Source organism: Haliaeetus leucocephalus, unplaced genomic scaffold (assembly GCF_000737465.1).
Source record: "Haliaeetus leucocephalus isolate CR32 unplaced genomic scaffold, Haliaeetus_leucocephalus-4.0 Scaffold262, whole genome shotgun sequence".
NCBI classification, from domain to species: domain Eukaryota; kingdom Metazoa; phylum Chordata; class Aves; order Accipitriformes; family Accipitridae; genus Haliaeetus; species Haliaeetus leucocephalus.
In genome coordinates this window covers 7,518,020-7,545,645 of record NW_010972698.1, presented here as the reverse complement: position 1 = coordinate 7,545,645, position 27,626 = coordinate 7,518,020, and the positions used below count along the sequence as shown (strand labels likewise).

Sequence of the window (27,626 nt, the reverse complement as noted above, 5' to 3'; positions counted from 1 at the left end):
GAGAAGCTTTTAGAGGACATGGCATGCAATATCCCTTCTTCCTCCCATTACGTGCGAGAAGAGCATAGAAAAAACCAAGGAAGCCAGTGACCATTCAGCTTAAGAAACAAATAGCAATAGACGTTTAGTCAAGTAAACGTTGCTCACATACTAATTTCTGATGTCTGCAACATATCACAGTACGAAAAGAGAAACGAAGAGCACCTTAAGCCGGTAATAACTCTTATCAGGTTATGTTCACAGGCACAGTGATGCATGCATTTCATATTGCCGTGCATTTTTAAGTAGTGCTAGCTATATAAAAAAATGGAGTGCTAGTTAAAATACTTCACGATGAAAGAATATGCAGGCTACGCATGAATTGGAGGGTTAGTACTCTGAATGCCACAGACCAAGCCAGGACAGTTAAATCTTTCCAATACCGGGGCACTGATTTTAAAGACATTCATACCTGAGCTAGTTCTTTGCATCATTAATTGTTGGAATTCCAAGCAAATGAATAAGCAGATACATGGCATAAAGCACTCAGGTGCTTAGACCAGAAAGTATTAAACAGGAACATATGAAATAAAAGCACACAACCCAAATCCACAGTGATCAATGTGTACTAAGGTGCCCTCTATCTTTCAAAAATAAAAACGCATCAGCATTCTAAGATGTTCTAGAGCTCCAAGTGGGGGATAAAAAGATTTTATGGTCTCAGAAGTCTCACATAAGTGCTATACAACTGAGACATCCTCCCATGTGAATTTTTGAGTTCCATTTGAGTCCAATACTGGATTTAATATTCTATTCAACTTTGATAATTTTGAATGAGTATACTCACGTAAGATGAGGAAAACAGGCATTACAGGCAAAGTTATTCTTATTGGAAAATAAAGTCAGACAGCAGTCCAAAATTCACAGCAAATGTGGCAAGTACCCTAGTTGTACATATAACCAAGATGAACATTCTACCTCCCTCTAAGGCAGCTATATTTCAGAAGTGGTTTGTATTTGTATGAATATATATAAAGAGAAGATACTTGAAAAATCTCTTTTAAAAGCATGGGAAAAGTCAGTTGCCTACAAATATCCCTCCAAGAAATGAAAATTATTCATTTAAATAACTATAAAACTTCCACTTAGTATTTTGTACTGTGTTAAAAATATGAAGTTGCTGTTGAGCACTATCAGAAGTCCAAAGTGCTGCTTGACCTGATAATTAAGGTGCCTTGCAGGGGTTGCAGCAGCATTTAATGTGATAAAACTGAAAAACGAGCTGGAAAGGAAATAAAAACTGGAAGGAACAGCAATTTTGCCCTTGAAACACATTCTTCGGATTCTTAAAGGTGCGTGTGTGTGCGCATGCGTAGGAGGGGGAAGGGAGCATCTCAAACATGCACATCAGAAATTTTCTGGTTTGGGGTAATTTGTTTCAACTCAAAAAACTTATGAACTGAGATATGTCTCAAGTGAAAGGCTGATTATTTAAGTCTTTAATGGACAAGTTTTACAGTGAGGGGAAGTAAAGCACACTAAAATCTCTACCTCCTTCAGTCTGAGAAGAGATCCTACAAGCATTCCCCCCTGCCCTCAGTGTTGTCCTAAACAGCCTTTGCTATTCTTTTTAAGTTAATTGCAGCAGGTAAGTAGCATTTGCTAGAATGAAGCATGATTTCAATAGTACAGAAATTACCATATGTGGAATAGTGGGTAAGGTGGTAGGGTTCCATGTGGTCGATGTGCTTGTTTTTGCTTGCCAGTTTGTTCCTCCAGTAAGTTTTTTCTCTGTAGGCTGGGTCCACTGCATATCTGATCTAAAAATGAAACTGTGATATTAGTTTTTGCAGAGAGTCAACAGCTAGAGTAACAACAACATAATGGAAAACCAAAAAGTGCCTTAATACACGTACACAGCTGAAATCTATGGGTGGAAGAAGCACTCAGGATTTCAGTAACTGCTTATATATCTCTGTTCCAGTAAGTAGAAAGTCTGGGTGCTCTGTTTTGTGTTAAAAGTAAACTATCATTGGTGCACTGTACAGCATAATGATTAACTGGAGTTTTGTGTAACTGCAAGATCTTTTAATGTGCTTCATAAAAATACTTAAATAAAAATACAGCAACTGCAAAACTAACTACTGTCATGGTGACTGACCACAGACTCACTATTTCAATGCTGTTCTTGGTACCAGATTACTTTCAAGAGTTGAGACTCTTGCCATGTTAAAGCTCGTAAACTGTGCCAGAGACTACCAAATAGTCACGTCAGAATATTATAAGTACATATATGCACTTACTTTTTGGATGGAGTTCCTCCAAAGCCAAGGTCTGGGGGGGGAAGAGAAACAGACAAATCCTTAAGAATTTTTAATTTTGGGGGGGTGGGGGAGAAAAGCTTATTTTGTTTTCAATAAGAAATGAGAAGGTTAAATTTAAAAGCTTCACACTTACTTCCCACTAGATTAGCAAGTGAAGAATCGAGGTCATTTGCCAAAATTTTTCCACTTTGCTGGTGGGCTAAAGTGGCTCTTTGACTTTGTGGTGGTACTGTGGGTTGCAATACATCATCTAGAAAGTTAAAAGCTAAACAAAGAACATAAAAGCAACTGTTAACAAAACAGTTACATTGCATTTAATAAAAGACATCCATAAGCCAGGGCAGTATTTTCTTTATAGAACATTAAGCAGTTTGAGTACTTCTATGTGGAGGTTCAACACGCTGGAAGTGTTTAAGGCTTAGACAGAAGCATAGCTTAACCTCTTATTTTTTTTATGGAATACTATATTGTAGCTACTGATCTAGTAGAATCTTTAATTTTACTTCAGCAGTAACTGATAGTATTTTTAAATTAAGATGAATCTTCCCTAAAACTGAAGAAGGAAGGAAGGTTGTTAAATATAGTTTCAAAGCATTCTTGTAATACAATGTAGCAATAATTTCCTGATACTGCTCCTATGGTGAATGCATGCAAGAGTTCTTTTGCTACATGTTCATAAGGACTCTGAATATATAGCAAAACAGCACTAACCAAGAGAAAGATGGTAACTCAGATATCCTTCAAGCAACACATACACACAACTAGTTTTGCATTTTTATAAGTAAACACCTCTCAGTGAAGTTAGAGGGAACTCATTAGCACGTATCAAGGGAAAAACACTGAAGTCATAAGCACTGAAAACAGATTAATATAAGCTTACCCGTTAAGAGATATCCAGTGGGCCATGTTGAAAGTTCATTCCCCCAAAAAGAGAGGAAACTGTTACTACACAGTATATAAGATCAGTCAAAGCTAATTTTAAAGTAAATAACTATAATTGAACTGATTGCCTGTTATCTTATCAGCCCTATAATCGGCTTGCAAATGTATTAAGTTATTAAATTTTAAAAGGCACTAGCAATTATGCTAAATTGTTAAGCGACTGTTGCCTGTAGGGTATAAATTAGTCATAAGCTAGTTTTTACCACTTGTAGTCCTGTACTCTGGTGCTGTAGATTTTCCTCCAAAAACAGCATCAAAGTCCACATTCATTGTTGAAGAGGTGGTACTTGGAGGACCTGAATGAAGAGGAAAACCTGAAAAAAAAGTTTACAGTAATCAAATACACCCGTGGAATAATACCACTCATTACAGTGAAACCAGAAAGTTTAAAAAAAAATAATCAAATTACCATCAACAGTCAGAGGATGATACACAGAAGCATATGTAGGTTTATGACCACTAAAGTCATCTTCGTAAAAAGAGAGAAGAAAATAAGATCAGTTTAAAAGAGAAAAGGAAGAGGGGACCCCAAAATTAAGTCTGCCATTAAAAATTAAGAACTTTTAGTAACAAAAAAGGATTTTTTTTATTTAACGAATTTGAAAAGCTCAAGTAACTCCTGCATTCCCCATTGCAAAAGAGAAAGGAGGTTGCAGTTTGAACGAAATCAGCAAAAATTCCAGCAACATTGCAAGACTTAGGATGCCTAGGTTGGGCAAGCTGAACAAAATAATGAGTTATTTCAACTGTAGAAATAAAACTTTAAGGAAACATATCATTTACTACATCTGGAATTAATGCACCATTTTCACTTTTTATTAAAAAGTGAAGATTGGTCCAAACCACAAAAAGATTACACGGCCCAGTTTATTAGCATTATTATCTCCAGTTGCAAAGAAATTACATGGGGGTTTTTTGTTTGGTTTTTTACCACTAAACAGTTCCACCGTTTGTTTGGAGGAAAAAGTAGAATTGATGAAAGGGGTGGTAGATTTTACAGCTTCTTCAACTGGCTTCATGTCAAAGATGTCCAGATGAGGTGGAGAACCAACACAACCATTTGAGGACGAGAAAGGACCTTTCAGATGCAGAAGTGAAGGAAAGAATACAGAGTACAAATAATGGAAAAGAAAAAAACAGACTGAAATGACTGAATATGAGAATCTCTAGACAAAGTAAAACTGTAAATACTCCACCTAGTGATCAGCCCATTAAAGATACAAATTCTTAGTTTCAGATAAAAATCCTAACAGCTCTCTTTGTTTAGGGAGAATAATTCTAGTATTGCCATTGGGTGGGAGGGGGAGAATGACAGAACATTTATCAATTAAAAGAGTTAGATACTACATTTTTAGCTTCATGAATCTACCGTTTAAATAGCACATAAGGGGTATCAATTCCACCTATTAAAATACCAACACTTACAATGGTGTTAACATTGCCTTATTTCAGCATTTAAGACATTTGACATCCATCCTGATTATTCTTTGGAGGGATGGGTGAAGGTACAGAGAATGCTGTGCCCAAGAAACTGGGAACTACAGGTTTGTTATAAAAACTGTGAAGTCACCAACACCTTTTAAATGAAAAGTACATTTACTATCACTTAAGGGAATGGAAATACTTGTCCAGCATATCTTTTGGAGTTACATTTGCTTAGTTTATATTTCCCAAGCATTTTTAAACTTTGATTTTTAGTTACATTTCTTCTACCTGTCCCCTTCACTGAATGGGTTCTTCATTCCATCTACCGCACATTGACACTACTGCTATGCATTTAAAAAAAGTAACTTTTCTGTAACAGTTTGCCAGAGCTTTCAGATGACTTATTTTATATTCTGACAGGGATAGAAATGTTTGGATGCAAAGTAATTAAGGTTTAAGATGTAGATTCAGTTAAGCATGAATCTGTATTTTATTCTTGTATTCTAAGAATTCATCCATCATTTAGACAGTCAAGTCATTGTATCAGCTCACCTCCCCAAGCACTGCTTGCAGATGTTGATATAGCTGGAGTGCTCTGCACAGTTGGAACAAATGCAGGCTGAAGATCAAAAAGATCACTAGAAAGGTTGGGCATGCTGAATAAGAAAAGAGAGAGAGAGAAACATGAAGATATATAATAGGCATTATATTCTTCTGTTATATGAACACTCATACCAATCTCACTTTCTCTTGTTCACTAGCAGCCCATCAATAATAGTGGTAAAAACCAAAACTAGTAATTAAGCACTTCTTATTGACTGATACCAAAAATTCCTGTGAATACACCAGGAAAGCATCAGCAAAAGGTTATTCTTGAAAAGTACTTCAGAATTAACTAGGATCAGTGCTTTGCAGTTGATTGTGGAGCTACAGGCCAATGAAATAATTTGTGCTTGCTTCAGAAAGCAAAGTATCTCTCACCTATTTGTTGTCGGTGCTGGTACTGCAAAGAGGTCAACAGCTACAGTGGTATTCACACTTTTTCCTGATAAGGTGCTTGGGGATGCTGATGTGGAAGTGGAATTTGGTACTACAGAAATCTCTCTTAATCGCTGTTCCTGAAAAATGAGGTATACAGTTTGCATTTTAGTTTTAGTAATCTATTAACCATTCAGTCCTGAAGACCTTTTCCAAGAAGAAAATTGAATTATGGTCTTAAATAAAACAGTTATTCTTCTGTAAAGTCCTGAAAAGAGATGACTGAAATTAGACTTCAAAGTATTTGTTTTAGCAAAGCCTTTAAAAATCAAGGTGGGTCTTAAGGTTTTAAATAATTATTTTTTTAAACTATCTATAACTGCCTGGAAGTAAAACACTTCTAGTCAAGCTACACATTCTAGGGTCCCTTCATAGTCACTCAGAGAAACACGACAACAGACCTTTGTTCAGAAAGGCCCATTTCTCTCTACTGTTAAGATCACTTCATAGTTCAATTCAGATGTTCAGAAGTGACACCAACAATGTGCATCCTAGTAATACCCATGTTGTGTTGCTCTTAAACTAGCAAAATAAAAATCTAGTTCACATTGTTAATTTCAGGTTTACATCCCTTGTTACTTCTATATATGCCCACTGCACTTATACAGCACAGGTCAACGCACAGGTGTGTGCTTTACACTGCTTAAATTCCTGAAGTAAAGCATTGAGTGAGCTTGCAGGCTTCCCTGCCCCCCAAATGAAAATTTGTATCAACCAATGTAAGTATTCTGTTACAGCAGCTACAAGTCCTATTACAGTAGAAGCAGGACAGTGAAGAGGGGAGACATCTGATGCAACTCCTGAAAACAAAAAAAACCAACCCCAACCAAAAAACCACAATATCACAACACTTGCTGAGATTCAAGTGAAGCAGTCTGGCAGCAAGCAGCAAGGCACAGTAAGAGTGCAGTTTAATAGCAAAAAACCTGCTTCATATTGATTTGAAATATATGCCTTACACCAAGTCAGGAAAAGTGGAGAATCTTCAACAGACCCCTATAACTCCAGAGAAGAAACTCAACTCTGAATGACTGTCAAAGTTTACTTTCACACTCCAAATAGTTTTAAGGCTCTCATAATGTGGCCTCCAGATGACATGAACAGAGTTGCTTCATCATTTAGGTGTGTCTAGAGATGTTACACCAACACAAGAAAAATGCCTAACTGCCCCACTTGCATATGCCTGGGACATGACAGAACTACAGATATAGCTTTCAGCAAGAGAAGCATTTTGCCTTGTTTGAGATTTTATACTGTCTATGTTCTCAGGAAAGCATTATAGATGAATTAAAAGAACCTGAAGGACCAGGATTCAGACCTGAAGAGAGGGATGTTACTAAGAGGACGACTCAACAAGTACCAATGAGCAAAGGAAAGCACATTAAGGAACCAAGACAGAACACACTGATTTTCTTTCAAATGTGTTATTAGTCAAAGTCCATAAATTATACCTAAATACATATGATTTCAAACAGTTTTTCAAACTAAATTATAGACTTACAAATAAGAGCAGTTAAACATGGGCAGAACTATAGCATATATTCTCATTATGAGCAGCATGACTGAAGAATCACACTAAAGCCATATTCCATACATCATGGGGAAAAATAATTCCCTCCTACCAATAATCAGTCTTAGAATAGCAATGCTGTATGTTCAGCTGCTGAGATGTAACCTAACTGTTGTATAATCATTTTGTGAATTTGAGATAAATAATCTCTTGTAAGGAAGGAAATAAATTATTTATATCAGCTGTCTACTGTTCAAATCATACTTCTGGTAGAAGGGTCAACCACATATTGTAAAAATGTATGTGTAAAAACTTGTAAAAATAAAGTACCTTAAGTGCCTGCAGTCTAGCTTGCTCCTCCTCCAATGCCTGCTGCTTCTCTTTCTCATCCATCCTGCTAAATGACATTCCTGTATTGGCAAGTGTGGAAACAGCACTGGATAGGGCACTAGCTCTAAAACCAGAAATAATTACAAACAGTTTTATTAAGAAAAACAGTCAGATATACATCACTTAACAGTTTAATCATCAAATGCCTTATCTAGTTGTGTGTTATTCCCCTTCCACTCCAGTCTTTTCTTCCCTTACTCTCTGGTACACAAAAGCGGACACCCCAATAATAAGGGAGTTTGGTGAAAAAGTGGCATGAATACACAGGATTACTCCCTCAAGTTTCAGCAGGCAGAAACTAGAAAGTGCAAAACATATCAGTTGTCTTTTTTCTTTAAGGTCATATATACCAGACTGGAATTCTATTCCATTCAAGTAGCAGAGGCACAGAAAGCTTGTTTGTATGTATTATATATACAACAGTAAACAAAGCACACAAGTAATTCCCTACATGGTATCCTTTTTAGCAGAATACTGTGGTAGTGAACCCTCAGATATTTGAAAAAGAAAAAAAAAGTCTGAGGAGCAAGACAGCAACTCAGGAATGTAGCTTACACTAACACATTTATCAATATTTACCAGGTTTCTGTGGGAGAATGCCTATGCCAAAAGAGACCTTTCACTCTTCAGTCAAAAGTACTGTTCATACATATTGATACTGTACTTGACAAAGAATAACACAATCCTTGTCAGCACAAAGCATCTAAGCTAATTTGGCTGTTCTGAGAAGGGACTGAAGAACTTTTATAAGCAGGTTATGATAAATACACAGTCTGAGGTAGATAATTGACAATAAAGATACTTTCCTATCTTGGGTAAAAAGAGTCTCGAAACCCAAATACCTTAGAATTCTTATAAGCAAAGGACTTCAAATGAGTAAAAGCTAAAAAGAGTAATATACAAGGTCTCAGCTCAGCGATTTATTACAGCATAATAAGAAGAGACACAGGCAGACATAACTAGCTTTCAAATGTGACTAAGCTATCAGATTACTACTACTCACTAGATGCTTCATTTATACTTCTAGGAAGATATATTTGGAAGTTAATAAAATTCAAGGAGAACACCAAATGACTAAATCCTGAAAATTCTTACTATACATATCCTAAGTATAGGCATCGTTGTAATTCATTGAGTGCTCACCTGCTGGCAGCGGAGACTTCTTTTGTTTTCTTTCCCTCCACAGAAGCCAAATGCTGTTCCAGTGCTTCAAGCAAGCTGCTGGGTGCCTAAAGTTGAAGTATTTATAAAACAGTGCTTCTAGACAACACACCATTGTTTAGTACACAGATTAGTTTCCTCATCCACTAACAACAAACAAAACCCCACACATCAATAATTGTTTTGGGTTTTGTTGCCATCCTGCACACTTGAATTCTATCTACCCAGTTGTGGTTCTTTAAAAGGAGTGGCACCACAGAGACATGAAGTAAGGATTCCCTCAGAGTAGGTCTGCTTCTGTGTATGCAAGTTGCATTCTTGTTTTTGGCAACAGTATTTGCCATGTTAAGATTAATCCAATAATCACAGCTGATTAAGCAGTACTCCCTTAAACTCACAGAAGTACCAAAATGAAGCCTTTGCATTTCTGATCCCCTTTCACCCCCTAACAGCAAAAAGCCAATCACTTTCCATTCAAATATTTACAGTCAAAGGCTTGCATTAGAAACACTTGACTTCAGCAGAATGTTAGGTTGGATAAAAAAAGCAATCAAATTCAATCTGATCCCAACAATACTATTGCAGACTGAGTGGGTATTCAACATGACTACACAATAAACCAACTCAACTACTCCAAAGCCTTTGGTAGCCTAAAACACTAGAAAACAGCAACATCACTTCAAATAAAGTTGTTTTCTGGTAGATTCCCCTCCCAGGAAAAGTGTTACCCATGAAAAGTTTTTAAGCATTAAGCTGTTTTTTAAAGCAATTAAGAAGATTCCAAAAAACAGGCTTCTTGCCACTTAAATCCAGCAGGAAGGCACTAGACACCTCAGCCAAGACTTGACTAGACACCTAAATGAATTTTAGGTGACCGATACTCATAAACTTACCAAGACTTTTGAGAGCACAACCATGACATTATTCAGTACCCGATACAAAGATTTTAACTGATAGGTAACAAAAGAGCAAGTTTAAAATATACAGACTAAGGCGCACCAGAGCTGCTTTGGTTCCTACAGAAAACAAGGAAGAAGTGCCAATCATAACCTGCCTTCTTTCTACCATATACTTGTATTCACTACAGAAATATTTATTCCATACCAAAAGAAACAGCTTCAAAGCTCTGAATAAATTTGAACTCATCTTGCTTACACAGTCTTAGTAAGAAGTAAGATTTCTCCAAATCACCCTATAAAAACAACCTCCAGCAAGCAAAATTATTAGGCTGGCACTTTCAGAAGAGTTCACTGCCTTGCTATTTTAGCCACACTGCTCTCTTGGCTTTTACCTACACAGTCCATACTCCATAAAAATCAGTGAAATAAACTGTACTGCAGATTCAGATGAAGGGAATAGACCTCCAAATTTTTCATCTACTTGCCAGCTCAGTCCTCCTCATCTGGCAGGAGTTTCAGAGACATTAAGCCTTTCTTAACACTTGCCAACTTTCTGTAGGTAGAACAGATATGACAGGTATTGTTCAGAAGAAAAAACAAACTTGCCCTTGCTAGCCCTTCTGTACCAAAAGCTAGACTAAACTATTTCCTGGAAAGAGGAAAAATATTAATCACACAAGGTTTTGGCAAGTTCCCCTCTGAAATACTGAGCACAATTCTAGCTCCCACATTCAATGAAGGCCAATTCAAGCTACAAGAGATGCAAAGAAAAGCAATTAGAATAATCCTGTAAAACTGCTTGGCTTAAAGTTAAGGCCTGAGTTGATACCTCTTTCTATAAAGAGAGCTAGGTAAGCTAAGACAGTGTAGTTATCTCAACAACTGGCCATGAATAAATTCAGTGTTCAAACTTGACAGCTAAACCCCAAGGGGGAACATTTTGAAATACCTTTCCAGGAAGGTATCAGGGACAAAAAAAAAAACCCCAAACAAAAACCCCCCATACTTCTACCTTTCGGGAGGAACAATAGTTCACAAAAGGCATTGCATGATGACACAGCTAGAGAGATAATCTTAATAGCAGGAGACTATAGTCTAATTCCAGAAAGTTTTTCCTAGTCTTCATTTTTTTTTCCAAGGACACTCTAAAACTTACCTGTATGGAAAAGCATACTCTATACTTACTGTTTCTAAAACCCTCTAGAGAACAACCCCCTCAATCATAAAACCTAAAACCAACAAACCAGTAACTTCTCTGAATTTTGTCATTGCTGCAGACATCCAACAGAACAGAAATTAAAATTTTGAGTGAACAGATCTTAGTAGTTTATGTCAGAAAAGATGCCTGGGCTAATACAGACATTGTGACTTGAAAACAGCTGTATTTCGTGACTCAGCTTCCCTCCCCCCATGTAAAGACATTTGACAGACTAACATCCATACAGAGGAAAATGATCCAGTTGCATTCATGAAATATAGTAACAGCTATAAACAGAAAGTAAGCAACATCGTTGTGAAACAGGGCACCTACTAAGGAAAATATCTTCTTTATAGGCACTGGCAAAGGCAGCAGCAGTGTGAACAGTAGAGTCAAGGAAGAAAAACGGTTATACAGCATCAGTAATAATAAACTTCTAAAGAGATAAAACCATTGTTTTTTTAAGGAACAGCTTAAGGAAACTCTGAAATATGCACATCCCAGAACAGAATATACACAGCAACATAAACAAAGTATTTGGAAAAAAAAAAAAAAATATGGTGGACCAGAATAGAAACAAAAGACATGATCCTGTAAGAACTTATTGCAGAAACACAAGCACACTGAAAATTAAATTTCTGTGAGAGTCTAGTATTAAGAAATTTTAGCAAATTCTTTTAATCTGGCACTAAATTGATGTACCATTATTCAATGCCATGCAATTTACTATGGAAGTAGAATGCTTAACAGTGGCACTGAAATTGCCAAAATACACAGGATGCTGACATCTACCACCACAGTTCAGAGAACTGCCTTTCATGTCTAAGTGCACTTAAGCCAACATTTTTTTCCTAATAGCTCAGCTATTTTGTGATAACAGCAGATATAAAAGGGATTTGCTCACTGAAAGTTTCAGATAAAAAGCAGCAAAAGGAAGTTAAATTCCCTATTCTCAGTAAATAAAAAGCCTCTGCTTTCAAGAACCTTATGACCCAATTAACTGGACAAGTGCATGCAAACCCAGTGAAGTATAACTTCAGACTTGAGTATAATTTGATTAGCATAATACAGACCAGCTGAATATTGCAGTACTCATCAAAAGATAGAGTAAGATGCTAGGATCAAACACCAACAGAAAACATCAAACTACTGTTTTCACTCAACTACTTGCTCTTACCCCTCTGGTTACAGTTAAATTTCTTTCCTACCACAAAGCACTAGAAGTTATTGAAGGGGTTAATATTAATTGCTAGGAGCAAGTATGAGAGATTTGTGCTTTGAAACATGTATGATTTCAGATGGAAATCATACTGTAGGCAGTAATGAACAACACTGACAATGGAAGTTTGTGGTTTAGGTTTATTTCCATATTAAAAAGACACTGATGAAGCTTTGGCAAATCTTCACAGTAGGTATATTTTTTACATGATTTACCCATGAAATTTAATTTCATAAAGGTAGTGTAGGATTAGATGTGACTGTTCAATACTTACACATTAGATTAACTGTTTCACACTGACTCCACTTAAACACTTTGAGTACTCTAAACCTCTAAGGCACTCCAGTTTAGTGCCCGAATCCCTTGACAGATTGCCATTTATTCTACCCATCAGGTTACTCTGCACTACAGAAAGAATAACAAATACCTGTCTCCCATTAGGTGGGTCCTAGGTTAGAAATACAATGTCCCTATGAACTGAAAGAACTTTCACAGAATAACTTTGTGACCTTCTGTGCACTATCAGTGTTTCCCGTTCACCAGGTCAAACCATCTTTCTCACCTCCTTTCTGCCCCTCGATTTATCCTCACTAGAAGGTGTTCCCCTGCATTCCACCTTTTAGACTAAATGTTGCAGCACACAACCTGTATTGCGCATGTCCCTCTTACTACTGAGTAATATCGAAGCCAGCATTAAGTGCTGATATAGAAACTTCAAATCTATTCAGACCTTAGGGGAAAGAAAAAAATTCTTGACTGAACTAGCTAACTGTAATCTTTAAGTGCGTTGAAAGACATTAAGTTATAGTGAAATGGAAGGTTTTCCTCAAGGCATGGCAAGATGCTTGTGGCTTACATGCCAATGAATCTTCTGTGTAAAACCCAGAATTTCCTGAAAAATATTTTCTGTGAGTTTTATTGCTTTAAACAATCAAAAAATCTTATTAAGAGCTGCAAAGTGCGAGTACTGAGTGCAGTTAATGCATGGGAAAAGTCACCATACATATTTCCCATATATAAATACACAGAAGAGAATAAATTCGAGATAAATGATTACTAGGATACACACCAACCTTTAAAAATGCAAAGAATAAAATAATTGGGTTAATCAATATGATATGTACACTGACCTGAGTAAGATCTGGAATGTCACCCTGATCAATTCCAACTTGCTAGATTTACAAAAAAAAAAGAAAAAAGTACATTACTACATGCAGCGGCAATGAAAATAAAAACCAGTAGTGTCTGAATGCTACATAGAAACTAACATATTAAAAAGTGATATTCATAACTTTCTGAACTGGTATGAGTTTCACTAGGAACACACCTTAGAAATCACAAGTGCATTAAATCACACCACAAAGCAAACCCAACTTTTCATCCAGCCTAACTTTTTCATGCAGAAAAGCTTATGGGGAGCATTAGAAACACCCACATTGCTTACTGGAACCACTTCTCCACTTTAAGCAGTTACAGTAAAGGAGAGCACTGTATATACACTGTAATATTCAGTTAATTCATGAATGGTCCAAAATGTAATTTGTAACAACACTTCAGAAAGTTTACTATGTTGTCTGGCTAATAAAAAGGATACTCAAGAATCTCACTTCCTGTTAATAAGCGTATACAACCCTTAAAATACCTAATCTGTAGAATACTTCCTTGTATAGCAAAGTTAAGCAAACATTAATCTGTTTCTGAAGTTATTACGAATATAGACTACTGTAGCAGTACAGACAGCTAAATTATATCCTCTCCATAGATGTAATTTATTTACCTCTGCTACTTTGAGGAATTCTGACAATTTGGTCATTCTGGCTAGAAATTTTTTGTAAATGTCCAAGCCTTCTTTGCACTGGTTCTTCTTCATATCAAAATATCTTTCTGAGGATGCAAATAAAACTCTTGTAAGGTAACAGTCTCCCCAGCAGAAAGCTGACACAGTATTATAGAAGTTAATTCGAGACAAGATTCAGGGAGAGAACAGACAGGAGTAACTCAACACTATTCAGATTTTAAAGTTTACATGAATACCTGACACCTTTTGTAATAAGGCAGTCAATAGAAAAACATTGATTTTTCTATCTCAGTACATTAGAATATAATGCAAAGCTTTATTAAGCATGGATGGGAATCACTGCAATTGTTAGACTAGGTATTTAGGGAAATATTTTCAAGAAGTCAGCTTATTAGCTGGCAATGAGGCAAATTATTTTATCATTTGAAAATATTCCTGGTATATATTTACATTTTTAGACCCTGTATCAATACACTTTGATGTTTGTAAATGGGCTCAACATCCAAAAGACAACAGAATGGCTACTGAATTGGTACATATACTGAACTGACCTACCAAAAGGAGTGTCAACCACATCCTTCACTTTTTATGGTTTTGCCCTATATATTTACAGACATTTCACCGAGTAAAAACTAATGGATTAACAGAAACTGACCAGATGTTTTCATTCAGAAATTTGCTTGAATATTCATTATAAGGCTTTGCTAAGAGCTCATCACTCTTGAACAAAAAATGCTACACGTCATCTACTAAGCCCATGTCAGGTACCAGGTAAAACTGAATAGTCAAGCTATAAAGAAAGTATGGGAAACCAGAAGTCAGTCATACTGTGACTATACTAAATACTCAAAATACCAGGTATCTCACCAATACGTTTATCGTCCAACTGCCAGAGGTTATCCACTGCACATTTAGGGTATCTTTGTTTCGCCTCACCAGTCACCCTCTCAGCTCAATTTCTACTTTAAGTTGTATTCTTCAAGGTAGAAGCGTATGTTTAAACCTATGCTAGTTGCCACTGAAACTAAGACTAGCTTAATTTAATGGTAATGGAGCAGAGACAATTCATTAGGAAACTGCAGTCAGAAATTGTCTATATTCTTTAGTTCACACAAAGAAAGAAAGAAAGAAATCTTTCACAAAAGTTCAAAGGCTAAAAAGATTCTCACATACCTAAAAGGTTAATAATCCCTTCATTGTATGCTGCAAAAAGTCTAATGGAATCTTTAAAGAGGAGCATAAAGGCAGCATTTATAACACCATTTGTTAGTTCATTTGGATTTGCCTGTGTAGAAAGCAATAAGAAAGTAAATTAGTATTTAAAAAAATAATGAAACTTTCACTTCAAAATGAGAGCGTTACCTAACACTGAGCTTAAAGTACTCACATCAAAATCAAGCAGTGCATCAAGCTGGTTCTGTATGATTGGAAGGGTTTTCAGAAGCTTTTCAGCATTCATGGTTCTCATCACTCCATCTATCCTACAGAGTAAAATACATACGTTTACAAGTTACCAAGAGACGTCAGCATATTATGCTGTTTCAATAACACTATATTGTTCAAAGGGCCCAAAGGAACACCAACCTATGATAACTCAGGAACAACTGGTATTTCTCACATACCCCCCCAATATGAAAGACCAAACAAAAGAAGCAGTAACAGTCTTACCCTCTTTTCATTTTGGTGAAGTCAACTGCTACAAGTCTATATGAAAGTGCTTTTTCATTCAAGTATCTGCTATATCGCCTAATGAAGGTAGACATATCATAGCCTAAAAGTTAAGCATTTATAAGTGAGACATTTTGAAGGGGTACAGTTTCTTTTAAGTTCTTTCCAAGAACTATTCTCCCACTAGCCCATTTTACATCAAATTGCATAAAAAGCCCTTCATAGGCACTTTCCAGAGTCTTGAGATTCACTGTTTTTCACCTTGAGATGTAATGTTACAGTTTCTTCCCAACTTGCTAAGATTAGGAAAGCATTCATGGTAATTAAGAGAATAAACACCTAAACGCATTAAAATATTACGCAAGAACCAAACAGCTCTTAAGATGTTCTTGAAATTTGACTAAAAATGTATTCCTAGTAAAATGCTGAAGGCTTTGGTAACTTATCTGCAATGCCTCAAAACCCACATAAAGACCCAAAAATGTCTTCTACCATTGGCAAGTAATTAAAAGACTTCTCAAAGATTTGAAGGAGTTCTCACTATTTATACAGCACATCCTAGTTACCATTCCATGCACCTCAACAGTAAACATTTACTCCTGAGACACTAAAATACAATGGCAAAAATAGATGATTGTGCTAATATTCATCAGGTTTATTCTAGTCAGCGTTAAGCGTTCACTTTTTAAAATGTACAGCTGTGTATGCACATGATACATACATTACAGACAAATTTCTAGCACTCGGCTAGGTAACCAAGAACCTTGCTTTCCTTGTGTCTATGTTCTTGGTTGGACATTCTTTGGTGTCTCATACAATACAAATCATAATACCATTTCATTCAAATGTTATTTGTCTCCTAGAGTGCCCTGACACAGGCACTATCACAGAGCAAAAAAGCGGTAGAGTTATCTCCTTCATTGAAGGATCCTTACCCTGCATGGCACTTTTGTCCAGGTAGTTATTTAAATTGAACAAAGTGTTTCGGGATGCAAGATACTGGATAAAGCGCTGTTGGTGAAGAAAAAGTTAAGAATATCATTGTTGTGAGAGTCAAAACATTTAAGCATACTACAAGAAAACTACACTTACCTTGTAACTGTTTCTAGTAAACTCTATGAACAATAGAAATTAGTTAAAAGGGAAAAAATTTAAGGAAAACTTGAAACTACTGATTGGCAAAGCCTCTGAAATCCAAAACCCTATTTGGCAAAAATATCAATTTAAACTAAATCAAAAGACATCACAGCCCATGATTAAAAGACTAATAATCTTAGAGGAAGCTGCTTAGGTTAACTTTTTAGTTTAGAACAGACAAGCTGGAAAACACAAACCAAAAATACCACTCGCATTATCCAAACTCCCAAGGTTTACATAGCTCTACTGCTGCTGTAGAAGGCGGAGACAGACTTTGTTAAAAAGTTTAAAGTACTCAATAACAATAATGCTTCTGGAACTGTGGTGAGCAGCAGCACTGGGGTTATAATTATGTATTCTATATATATTTTTTTTATACATATAATAATGCAGTGATCTGAGTAAACCACATTTACATTTTGACAAATAATAGCTGGCTCCATAAATAACGCAAGAGTAAGAGACAAACACATCCTGATAGCAAGGTAGTCTTAAAAGTTTCTCTGCCACTATTCCACACAGATTTCCTACAATTAAGAATTCTTGACTTTCTTGCTTCTTTGTATGTGTTTTAGTCCATAAAAGAGGATTATGATCAGTACGGCTTAAGGAACTTGCAACATCTTTGATCTGAATCCCTCTGCTGCCATTGCACACAGGGGCCTGTTCCTTCACCCTTTACGGTGGAAACCCACCTGTCTGCCAGGCTCGCACTATCGCACTCCAAAAAACCTAGCATTTTTTCAGTCAGGCTCAGTACATCACCTGCTCTTTGGGAATGGTAATGAGGGCTTAGCACAGCAACAAGAAAATTCTTCTTACAAGTACTATTTAAACTGAAAGCAGTACTTTCACCTTCCAAGGGGCACAAATGATTCCCCAACTTGTCACGTACCACCTCATCAGTAACTGCATATGTGTTCTCAGCCTATAGCTACAGAGTTCACACAAGTCTACAACACACAGCTTGCCTACCAATAGTTCTGGCACTGTTTTAACTTCTTATTCTGTTTTCCAGTCAGTTTACCTGGTCTTTGTACATCTTAGTACTGCATTCAAAGAGATACAGAAGAAGAAATACAGTTGGAACATGATCAGGAACAGAACAGTGATATTCAAAAGGTGTCTATACACATTTCAAAATTAGCTACTGTTCTGAATCTCAATTTAAAAGGTCTAAGGCTAACTCTCACTCTCCAGATGTCAGGGGTCTTGCATTGCACAATGCACAGGTGAGAGGAGTTTTAATCTGTTTCACCCAAAGCTTCATTACCAGAAACAGGTAGTCATGCAGAAGAAACTGCAAGACAGTCATTGCTCAGACAATATTTTGACCATCTGCTATATTTACTTGTACTTAAAATAGAAGTCCAACATCTGATAATTTTTCATCTGTTTAAGAAATAGGCCTCTTTTAGTGTATTAGAAGGGGTACACTCATGTTCCACCTGAAATTACAGAACTAGCGTACCACCCACATTATCTCAGCAGGTATAAAGGAACCCTTTTCAAAAGTTTCGAATGCACCCATTCAAAGCGGAGGAACAGTTTTTGGTACAGACATAAAAATTAAACTCTTCTGCCACTACAAAACACTGTATGGGCAAACAGATACTGACTGATAGCGCACAACTCTAAGTTTTGATTTTTTTTTTTTTCCCTATGGTTCAGTTGTCTGCCTTTTTTCCCCTTTCAAGTCTCAGTATGTAGATAGAAACTGTATTGGAAGAGGAGAGAATAAAATATACAAACTGATTTACAGCATTCAGTTTAGCTTTATACTTGGAATAAGTAGTCAATACCAAGCAGTGAATTTTACTTTGTATTATCCTCTAATTTCAGCCTATTATCTGTTGAAACTACAATTTAAGCACATAAATAACTTGGGGAAGTGTTAACAAAGAGCACACTATGTTTTACAGGTCATTTCAATTAAGGTCACAGAGCTTTGGAGAGAGGAGGCAACACTAAGTTTTCAGAGCAGTTCAATGGCTGGAAGCAGTACCTTTAAGAATCATTTCAATATTACCAGTAGTCAACAGTCACTTATTATGAGAATGACTACACACAAGTTCAGGACTAAACTGTCACCTGACCAAGACAAAGTTTAGCTTTTAACAGAAGGACTGTGTAAGAGAGGCTACATTTCAAATGCTGTCTGGGAAGCATGTTACTGTCTGGGAAGCTTTTCATAAACAGTGATGAAATAATTTAAGTGAACTAAGTGCAGTAGAAACCTGTTTCAGAGGAATGTTAATGGCAACAACATATGAAGATTTAGCCCATTAGATGATGATTTGCAAGATCAAATATTCTAGTCACCATATTCCTCCCCCCTTTAGTAAGTATTCTTATTTGTTAATATATCGGCTACACATTTATGGAGTTCTAACAAGACTTTTGTTGTGCTCTTACTGATAAGCAATACCCTAATGAAGTAAAGCTCATCAGAAGTTTTTCAAGTCTTCATTCTAGAAGGCTCACTCATTATTCCCTCACAGCCCAACCCAGATACCTGCAGGTAAATTGCAAACACTGATATATTTTGGTACTGAAATAATGAAGGAATATTTTCTTCTCTGGAGAAGTACTTTACAGCCATCAGACGAGAAAAAACAAAGACTGAGAAACTGAAGTACATATCTAATGCTTCATAGATTAAGACAATTATTTAAAACATTGTCAAGGAGGCTTTAACAGAACTAATCATGTCTTACCTCGTTTCCATACATCATGAGGTGGTGTGTTGTAATTAGAGCTTTGAACACTACAACCCAGCTACTGTTTGCAGTTCTCTCAAAGAGTGTGTCTGCCAACTGTGGAATATTCACATTCATTTCATTTGTGCACTGTATTAGATCTAAATTAAAGAAAAAAAAAATCAAAGCATTACAATGAGTTGTATGCTCAAAGAGGATCATCATGTTATTTTGTGTTTTTACATTGAGAATTCATACTGGAAGCATTAACTTCAGTTCTTTGTTTAAGAAAGAACTGAACAATTTTGCATTCTTTGCTCAAATTCACTGCATTTTCCTGAAAGACTCCAAGTATGAACTTCACAGGCATTTCAATAATTTTATGGAGTCCCAATCCCTCATCAATAAATAACCTGTTCCAGTAGAAACTCTATGCCCAAATTATTGTCCAAAAGCCAGCGTAGACCTTCTGGATGCTCCATGCCTGAAGCCACTCAGCCTAACCAAATCCATGAAAATCAGAGAAGCAAGGAAAAGCCGAAACATCTATACCTCACAAGATCAACAGGCAGCAAGTACGCTGCAACTTCTACCTAAGCCTCAGTACTGACACACATGACAGCAAATGAGATGCTACAAACCTGTAATAAGCCTCTTTTCTATAAGAAGTAAGAGCAAGAATTTGCATCTACTCCTTTTCAGCTTAGCTAAAATAACCTAATCGCCAACCTACTGAGTATTTGTGGTGGATCATGGCAGGTCTCAGGCTTTTGTATAAAAAAAGCTCTTTGTGTCCAAGACTGATTATAAACTCAGTAGTGGAACATTAACTTGGGAGGTCACAGACAGAGCTTCAAGCCTCTGCCTGAGTATTGGTACAAAACCATAACAGGCTCCAGCAGATACATGGGAAAAAAGCCTGCCTGAAAACGCTAGTGAAGACACTTGCTGAGAAAATAGCAAAGAACTGAATCCAGGGCTATTCTAAACCCCTCAAGACATGTACATTAGACATTTATTCTCTCTCTGAGCTAAATTTGGCTCAGGTGCGATCAAAGTACACCTTAAGGACTGGGCAAGGCCAGTAAAACAAACATCTAGTTTGAAAAGCTTCCTTTGTGGCCTCTTATTTAAGCCAAGTCTGTGAGCAGCCTGTTGGTTGCAGAGCAGCATTGCTGTTTATGTGGTTTGTCTGTGTAAGTACTTGAAGAAGGGTGGGTGCTTGGGAAGCTGGGCAACGACTGAATGCTGAGGTGTTGGCACCACTGAAACAGCCAACTTATTTGTTTTATTAGCAGTACATAGAGGACAGACTGCGATACCATAAGCAATTTAAACATGAACTTAGAGATCACACATTGATAGTTCAGGACAAAATACTTCAGAGAAATATTGCACTTAGACTTTATATCTGTTCTAGTGCACAGAATATATTACAGATGTATCTTAATTAAAGATCTGTTTATTAAGAACATAAAGTCCTTTGATTAAGGATCACTGTTTAGAATAATTTATTAACCAGAGTAATTTTAACAGAGTAAAGAGTTTTAGATAGTAACTTGTCGAGGTAGAAAGCTATAAAATGCAAATTCTAGTAAGTTACTAATTTCATTTTGATGTCAAAGGTTTCTAAATATGTACAAAACCTGCAAGTTGGGATGAAAACTTTCATCCTTATTAGTAACACACAAAACCGCTGAAATAACTGCACAAAAAGAAGAATCCTGAAAAGTTTTAAGCAAGCTATACATCAAAACCTTATTGTTGAATAGTATTAAAATATTTCAATATTTACAAATGTGAAGATTCTCAAAAAACCAAGTAATTTGATAGATGCTGCTCATCACTCACAGCTGTATCATCATCAGGTGCTGTCTCAAATGAAGTACTTTCAAATGTCTAGAAGTCCAAACAGTCCACAGACAATTATTGCCCCATATATCGAAGCAACTCCCAATTCCAGAATTTATACATAGAGAAAACTTGAATTTTAATTCAACAGCCTCATCTACTGAATGAGAACTTTCTTATGACATTTCTAAGTAATTCTCTCAATACATAGTAAGGCAAATAAGTCTTCCTAAATTCAAACAGTCTATAAAGAACACTGCTGTTAGATCTTGCTCAGTATTTTTCATGTAACTGAAGCATCTGTAAACAGCACAGAAATGTTACAGAACTGTTACAAGTGGTATTCTCAGTTTATATAAACCAACCACACAAAAACCCAACTAACAAAACCCCCACAAACTCTACACAGAGCAGTATCTATAATATTACTACTAGGTAACAGTTAAAGAAATTTCCACTGATCTGCTGAGGTCAAAGACCACACAGATAAGCTTATCAAAAATATTATTTCTGCACAAAGTCCTTTTCCTTCACACGACCACTAAGCAAGTCAAACTTTTCGCTTAAGATTTTCAATATTAACAGTGCTTATTAAATAACACATACAAACTGGGAGGGAAGACCCAGGTTAAAAACAAAAAGCTTTCTGCTCTCAAGTCAAATTAGCCAAGCTAGTTTCATTCCTATTTTGCCAGCACTCTCCACAGAGATTTCAATCTTGTCACCTTCCCTCAAGCTAAGGTCTACCAGCAGATGTTCCAGTAGATGCTGAACACCTGGGAGATCCCTTGCATATAATTATGTCTAACACTGATATCAAATGTGTTCTTACTGTGCTGCTCAGGCACAACGTGACAGAAATCCTACTGTAAGCAACTATATCAAATGCTGTAACTGATCAGCTCTCCTTAAGGCACACATCCATAAAAACAAACTTTGGCTTATCATGCCATCATAAAGGTTTACTACCACAAAAATCCATCCAGATGTCTACCTTCAGAAGGTAGTTCTGCTTTGGTACTGCCTTCTGCTTTGGTACACAAGACTAAAAGAAGTCTTCTGTCAAGTGACAGTAACAGAGTGAAAGTTGATAGACCTCTGATGCATTTGAGAAGCTCATATGTTATTGTTTTAATCCACAAGTGTGGTTCCATGGGACTGAAAAGTGCAATTCCAGTAATTCTTTGAAAGTGCTAGTAAGGTTTTCCAGCATGCGCTACTTGCTTCTCTAAGATGTGAGCCTGACCATTTTAAAAGGCAACCAAAATGAAATATTTCACATATGTAGCGCTACTCAGAGTCTAATTCAAGCTGTGGTTGAGATTAGAGGACCTGAGCGAGCTGCAAGTGCCATGCACTTTAGACTCGTGCTGAAGGTGATACATACTGGCTCCCCCGAAGACAATTTTTATTGAGGGCACTTAGCACAATTGTGGTCTTTGGTTTCAAAATCTCCTTGAATGAAACGCATTATGAAACACGTAAGCCAACAGTTGCCAATATTGAAGAACACATGCTTAGGCAAACAAAATGCCTCTAAAATACTAAACTAAGAATGAACGGTGGGAAAAAAATCTCAGTGCATTTTATAGGCCAAAACTGGACTTTCCTAGTGTATTGCAAAAAACCTAAGTTTAAAAATACTTTTTAATAATGCTACTCAAGGCAATGTTTTAATTACTATTTTACAACTAGTAATAATAAAGTTAGCATCACATTTGAATCCTAGCAATTGAGATACATAAAAAAACCAAGTGTCATTTCTTCAATACGATTCTTCCAGGTCTACAATAGGAATATCTACATAGAAACAACTGTATCAACCTCTTACAGCTGGCAGCAAAGGAGGAAGAGGCTATTAACACCATACATCTGAAAGTATAAAGCAACACATGCACCTGAGAGACTGACAGTTGGGCAACTGTAACATGGATGCTGGCAGCAAAAACTGGAGTGAAATGTGTAGGGCAAGTGACACTCATTTTCTTATTGCATTACTTATATAAACACTTTACAACTCAAAGCATTTTGCCAATTACCCAGAGGAATCATTTCAACTGCAAGTGAAACTGTGGTGCTATTTCTAGAATGGAATTTAGAAACATGTTAACATCACACAGGAGGGGAAAAAAAAAAAAAGCTTTAAACCAGAAGAATACCATAGGGATTTTCTAGCAGGCTGCAAGAGCTGTGGAAATCTTACTGCCTAGAAGAGTACTGAGGGTTTCTCTTCCACAGCTCATCTGAAATACTGGCACATCATCTATGAAACCATACAGCTCTTTGGAGAACAACATGCATAAATCCAGGTATTAAAAAAAAAACCAACCAAACCACAAAACCCACAGGTTTTTGGAAAATTCTCAGCCAGGCACCAATAAAAACTGGCATAATTTTCAACTTTCAAGAAACAAGAAAGTCATCATTTTCTTGATTCAAGAATATCTCCCTCAAGAGAACTGTAAATACATAAGTTAAAGACAACTATAATGATTTAATATTCCCATCTTTCTTCCATTTTGTCACAGGACTGAAACTGCTCTAAGACAGATGTAAGAATTAAGACCACTTTCCTTAACCCTGGCAGCCTTGCAAAAAAATTTACATTTTGTTTTTGGAAGTTGAACCTTAAACTATAGATCAGAAAACAGAAGAGCCACTTGAGCAAACTTTCTCCATGTAGCTAGCCTAAGGAATGCAACAATTCTTGCTGGAAGACTGTAATAAAAGACAGCACCTGACTGATACAAATATTTTTTATGCCTATGAGCTCTTGTAGTGCAGATTGGATAGCAATCTTTAAGTTTCATCCCTATAATAGCTAAATCTGAACTTAGAGTTACTTTATCAGAAGCAAAGCAATTCAGCTATTCTGTCCCAGTCCCGCACTAAACAAGGATACACAAAGTCCCACAAGGTTTTTTAAAAAGCTTTAAGCAATTTCTAAATAAAACTCACATTTATAGATTACAAAAACATTAACTATTTTTCTGTTGGAGTCAAATTTCCTCAATTACTGTATTGAAAAGCTTCACAGATCACTGAAGAGCTTCAAATTAAAAGACAGCCACCTTACCGCCTGCGGGAGAGTTCAAGAATGTTTCTTCATACCATATCACAACTTACATATCTCTGCAAGAACCACACTGCATCAGCATTCACCCCACAGTCGTGAGCTCTAGTTGCCAAAAGTAAGAACAGGCAGCTACAAAAACAACCCAAACCTGTGACAGTCATAATGTGACATTATTGGCAAACCTTAAAGCTTGCGATGATTTTGTGGAGACCTGAACTTTCTCCTAAAACAAAAGGCTTAAGAGCCTAATTCTGTTACATAATACAATTTTACAGTACCAGAATTATCACTTCTTACAAGATTTCCAAAGCTTGTATATGTACAGGAGTTTAAAGTTTGATGAGTAACATTAACTACTTTCCCCTCCCCTGTGCTTCTTATGTGGGCTGTATACAAGTTGAATAGGTGTTGTTTTTTCCTCTATTACTGCGTTCAGTTGAAAGTTTAAGATGCAATTAATTTAGGGGTTTGTATTTTTCTAAATTTTGGTCTACACGCAAGTCTACTCTGCCAGTTACCATCTTGGCTACAGCTTTAATTTATTCTTGTTTTATCATGGCTTTTCAATAGTTAGCCAAAAAGAGATACGTCACCAAAAGCAGCATCTAGCCCCACTCCACTGCAACCCAAACTCAGAAGGCTGAGGGGAAGTTAGAGAACCCACACTGGGGAAGAAGAGATGAGACCTTCAGGTACTCCACTAAGAGAAAAGATCAGCCTCTGTATAACATTTTACGTTATCCTAAAATATTACAAACTACTACGGAAATAGATATGCTGACTTATTTAGGACACCGTGACCTACTTTAAAAGGAAGAAACCCCAAGTATTCCCACTGACATTGCTTAGGGTTTGGGGGCTTTGGGGGGTTGTGGGGTTTTTTTGTTTGTTTTTCTCTTCAAGAAAAATACAACTACATTACTCAGCAGTTAGTAGCCAGACAAAACCCAAGAATCTGCACATGCAACATCTTCCCGTAAATACCCGTATTGTAATATTATAGTTTTTCTTGCTGAGGAAACTTGGCAATAAGGGGATTTTAAGAATTAATCTGAATAGAGTGCACAAACTGATACTCCTCCACGATCCCCGATACAACTACAGCAGCTCTCAAAGACACATTCTTGGTGAAGCTTTTTCTTGAGCAGCAATTACAAGTAATACCAGATGGTGTAGCATTTTGAATGACACACACACAGCGACCAAAGTGCAACTAGCAGTGTTTTGCATTAAATCCAAGCTATGTTTTCCTTCATATTTTACTTAAATTGGAAAGTACTTGCACCATACCTTCGAAAATACATTGTGTGAATTTTCCAGAGATTACAGTATTTAAACTAGTATCTTACCTGCTTGCATTTAATACAAGTAAGTTTTGTGTGCAAGTGAAAAAATAAGTACCACCACGCAAAGGCTTGCAGATGTTTGAAAAGCAGTGCCTGGGTATACTCAATGAAGACTGGAGAATGTTCATGGGGATTTTTTTTTTTTAACCCCTTACAGAGATATTTGTGGTACCATCTTTCACATCTTTTTTTTTACCCGCCCCGCAAACACGTTCCTCGATTTCAGATACCAAGTCAGAACAACAAGCTTTTTGTTTGTCTTAGACCAAAGCCCGAGAAAGTGAATTACACCAAAACACAGAACTCATCTGGCACAGAAGGGGACCTTCAGGAGACTGACAGCTCTAAACAGGCTTGTATCAAAAGATATTCAAAGAAATTTGATAGTCAAAAGGCAACCTCTATTTCTGTTATTCTCAAGAGAAAGAGTTTTTCCAGGTTTCCATTTTCTTATTTTGCAAGGGTAACTTACAGTAGATGATGTTATTTCAAGGATATTTTCAAACAATACACTACATCACTTAAGCTTCACAAGCTTTCAAACTATTGAGCAAACTGTCACCACTTTTCTGGCTTCCTGTTACATTGCCATTTCTGGACTTCAGGGTTACCTCATTAAGTCGTACTACCACAGGCAGAACACAAGACAAGATAAAATAAGGTAACGTCAAAAAGGTATCTTTAAGAAAAGAAGTTGACAGTTACCCAGTTTTAAGGCTTTTACTTTCAACACAGTAGCTGCAATATTCACTACTGTAGCTGGATTCCACTCATTCAGATCAATAACGAATGAGACGTACATTTGGTTCTTTTTAACTACTTGATCCACAGCAAAAGCTCTCACGCAAGGGGTCTGTATTAACAGACGAGTACCATAGCGTCAGAAAGCCAAACTATCCTCAAACCATATAACGGAATACGCTTCTTCCAAGAGCTTGAACAGCAGACTCCCTTTGGTACCACCAACTTGAACAAGTCCTGCAGAACCACCAGCCTGCTCCCTTGACTTTGAAGAAACCAGCATAAAGCTTCACATCTTCTTCCCTCTCCCTAATGGAAACACACACGCTTACTTCACTTTTAATAGGTGGTGAACGGGTATAGTGCACAACGTACAAGGTTTGAAGCATTCAGTGAATTTCCGAGCAGTCCAACAGTAGCTTCAATTGCTATCCAGTTACTAAAACCTGAAGCAAAGCAACACCACTGATACTTCTGTGGCTATCAAGGGTAGCTTTCTGCAACTTGTGGTATACAGAAAGGAGTTTCAACGTATTAAGTTTAAATATATCAGCGGCAACATACTCTCAATTCTGGAGAGATGTTTTGGTCCACCCTTGCCTTTCCCTTTACATCGCTTCAAGGGTTTTTACCTCATATTCAAGAGCCGTAAGACAGAAAGCTATGATATTTCGGGAAATGTTAGAAATACTTAAGTGGCCGCACTCCACCAGATGCACAGAAGGACGGAAGAGCGCTTAAGAACGTAACTTCTCGCTCACAACAGTAAAACCACACCGCTTAACCCACCTTTTCCCCAGGTGCCAGACTAACAAGCAGCACTGCTGTCTCCAGAGCACACAAGCCAAGAAGCTCTCGTCGGGAAGCGTTCACGAGGTTGGAATATTTTTGTTTCCCGGGCGCGACGGGGTGTTAGAAAGCCCCCCCCCCCCCGAAAAATAAGTTTTGAAGAGCAAACCAGCCAGGTTTACCACAGACACACGCGAGAAAGGCCGCCCCGGGGGCTCAGAGCGTCTGCCCGGCGGGCGAACGAACGAAGGGAGGGGGTCCGGCCGCGGAGCTCCTACTCACAGTCCAGGTGCTTCTTCTTGGGGCCCATCACCTCGTGGGTCGTCGCCTTGCAGACAGCCTTGGCGACGGCCGAGCCGGTGACGCTGTGCTGCGCCGCCGTGATGCGGTCGGTGATCGACTGCCCCGACATCGTCGGCGCGGCCCTGGCGGCGGC

The 27,626-nt window shown here is 37.2% G+C and overlaps 1 protein-coding gene across 8 annotated transcripts in view; it reads right to left on the bottom strand.

Annotated features, from left to right (window-relative positions):
- LOC104832685 (phosphatidylinositol-binding clathrin assembly protein-like) overlaps positions 1-27,626 on the bottom strand; it is a 30,549-nt gene extending 2,923 nt beyond the window's left edge. For 4 of the 8 annotated variants that reach the window (XM_010568994.1, XM_010568999.1, XM_010568997.1 and 1 more), the window contains exons 1-18: positions 27,473-27,626; positions 19,406-19,548; positions 16,487-16,562; positions 15,552-15,654; positions 15,271-15,364; positions 15,057-15,168; positions 13,863-13,969; positions 13,216-13,257; positions 8,752-8,837; positions 7,549-7,672; positions 5,652-5,788; positions 5,223-5,326; positions 4,177-4,323; positions 3,655-3,714; positions 3,449-3,559; positions 2,437-2,553; positions 2,283-2,313; positions 1,679-1,799 (exon numbers count right to left, since the gene is read on the bottom strand). In XM_010568994.1, the coding sequence (XP_010567296.1) occupies positions 1,679-1,799; positions 2,283-2,313; positions 2,437-2,553; positions 3,449-3,559; positions 3,655-3,714; positions 4,177-4,323; positions 5,223-5,326; positions 5,652-5,788; positions 7,549-7,672; positions 8,752-8,837; positions 13,216-13,257; positions 13,863-13,969; positions 15,057-15,168; positions 15,271-15,364; positions 15,552-15,654; positions 16,487-16,562; positions 19,406-19,548; positions 27,473-27,602 (1,845 nt within the window). In that variant the 5' untranslated portion in view covers positions 27,603-27,626. Of the gene's footprint in view, positions 1-1,678; positions 1,800-2,282; positions 2,314-2,436; positions 2,554-3,448; positions 3,560-3,654; positions 3,715-4,176; positions 4,324-5,222; positions 5,327-5,651; positions 5,789-7,548; positions 7,673-8,751; positions 8,838-13,215; positions 13,258-13,862; positions 13,970-15,056; positions 15,169-15,270; positions 15,365-15,551; positions 15,655-16,486; positions 16,563-17,663; positions 17,738-19,405; positions 19,549-27,472 lie in introns of those variants that run through there. The other 4 variants (XM_010568996.1, XM_010569001.1, XM_010569000.1 and 1 more) reach the window with 3 other exon arrangements.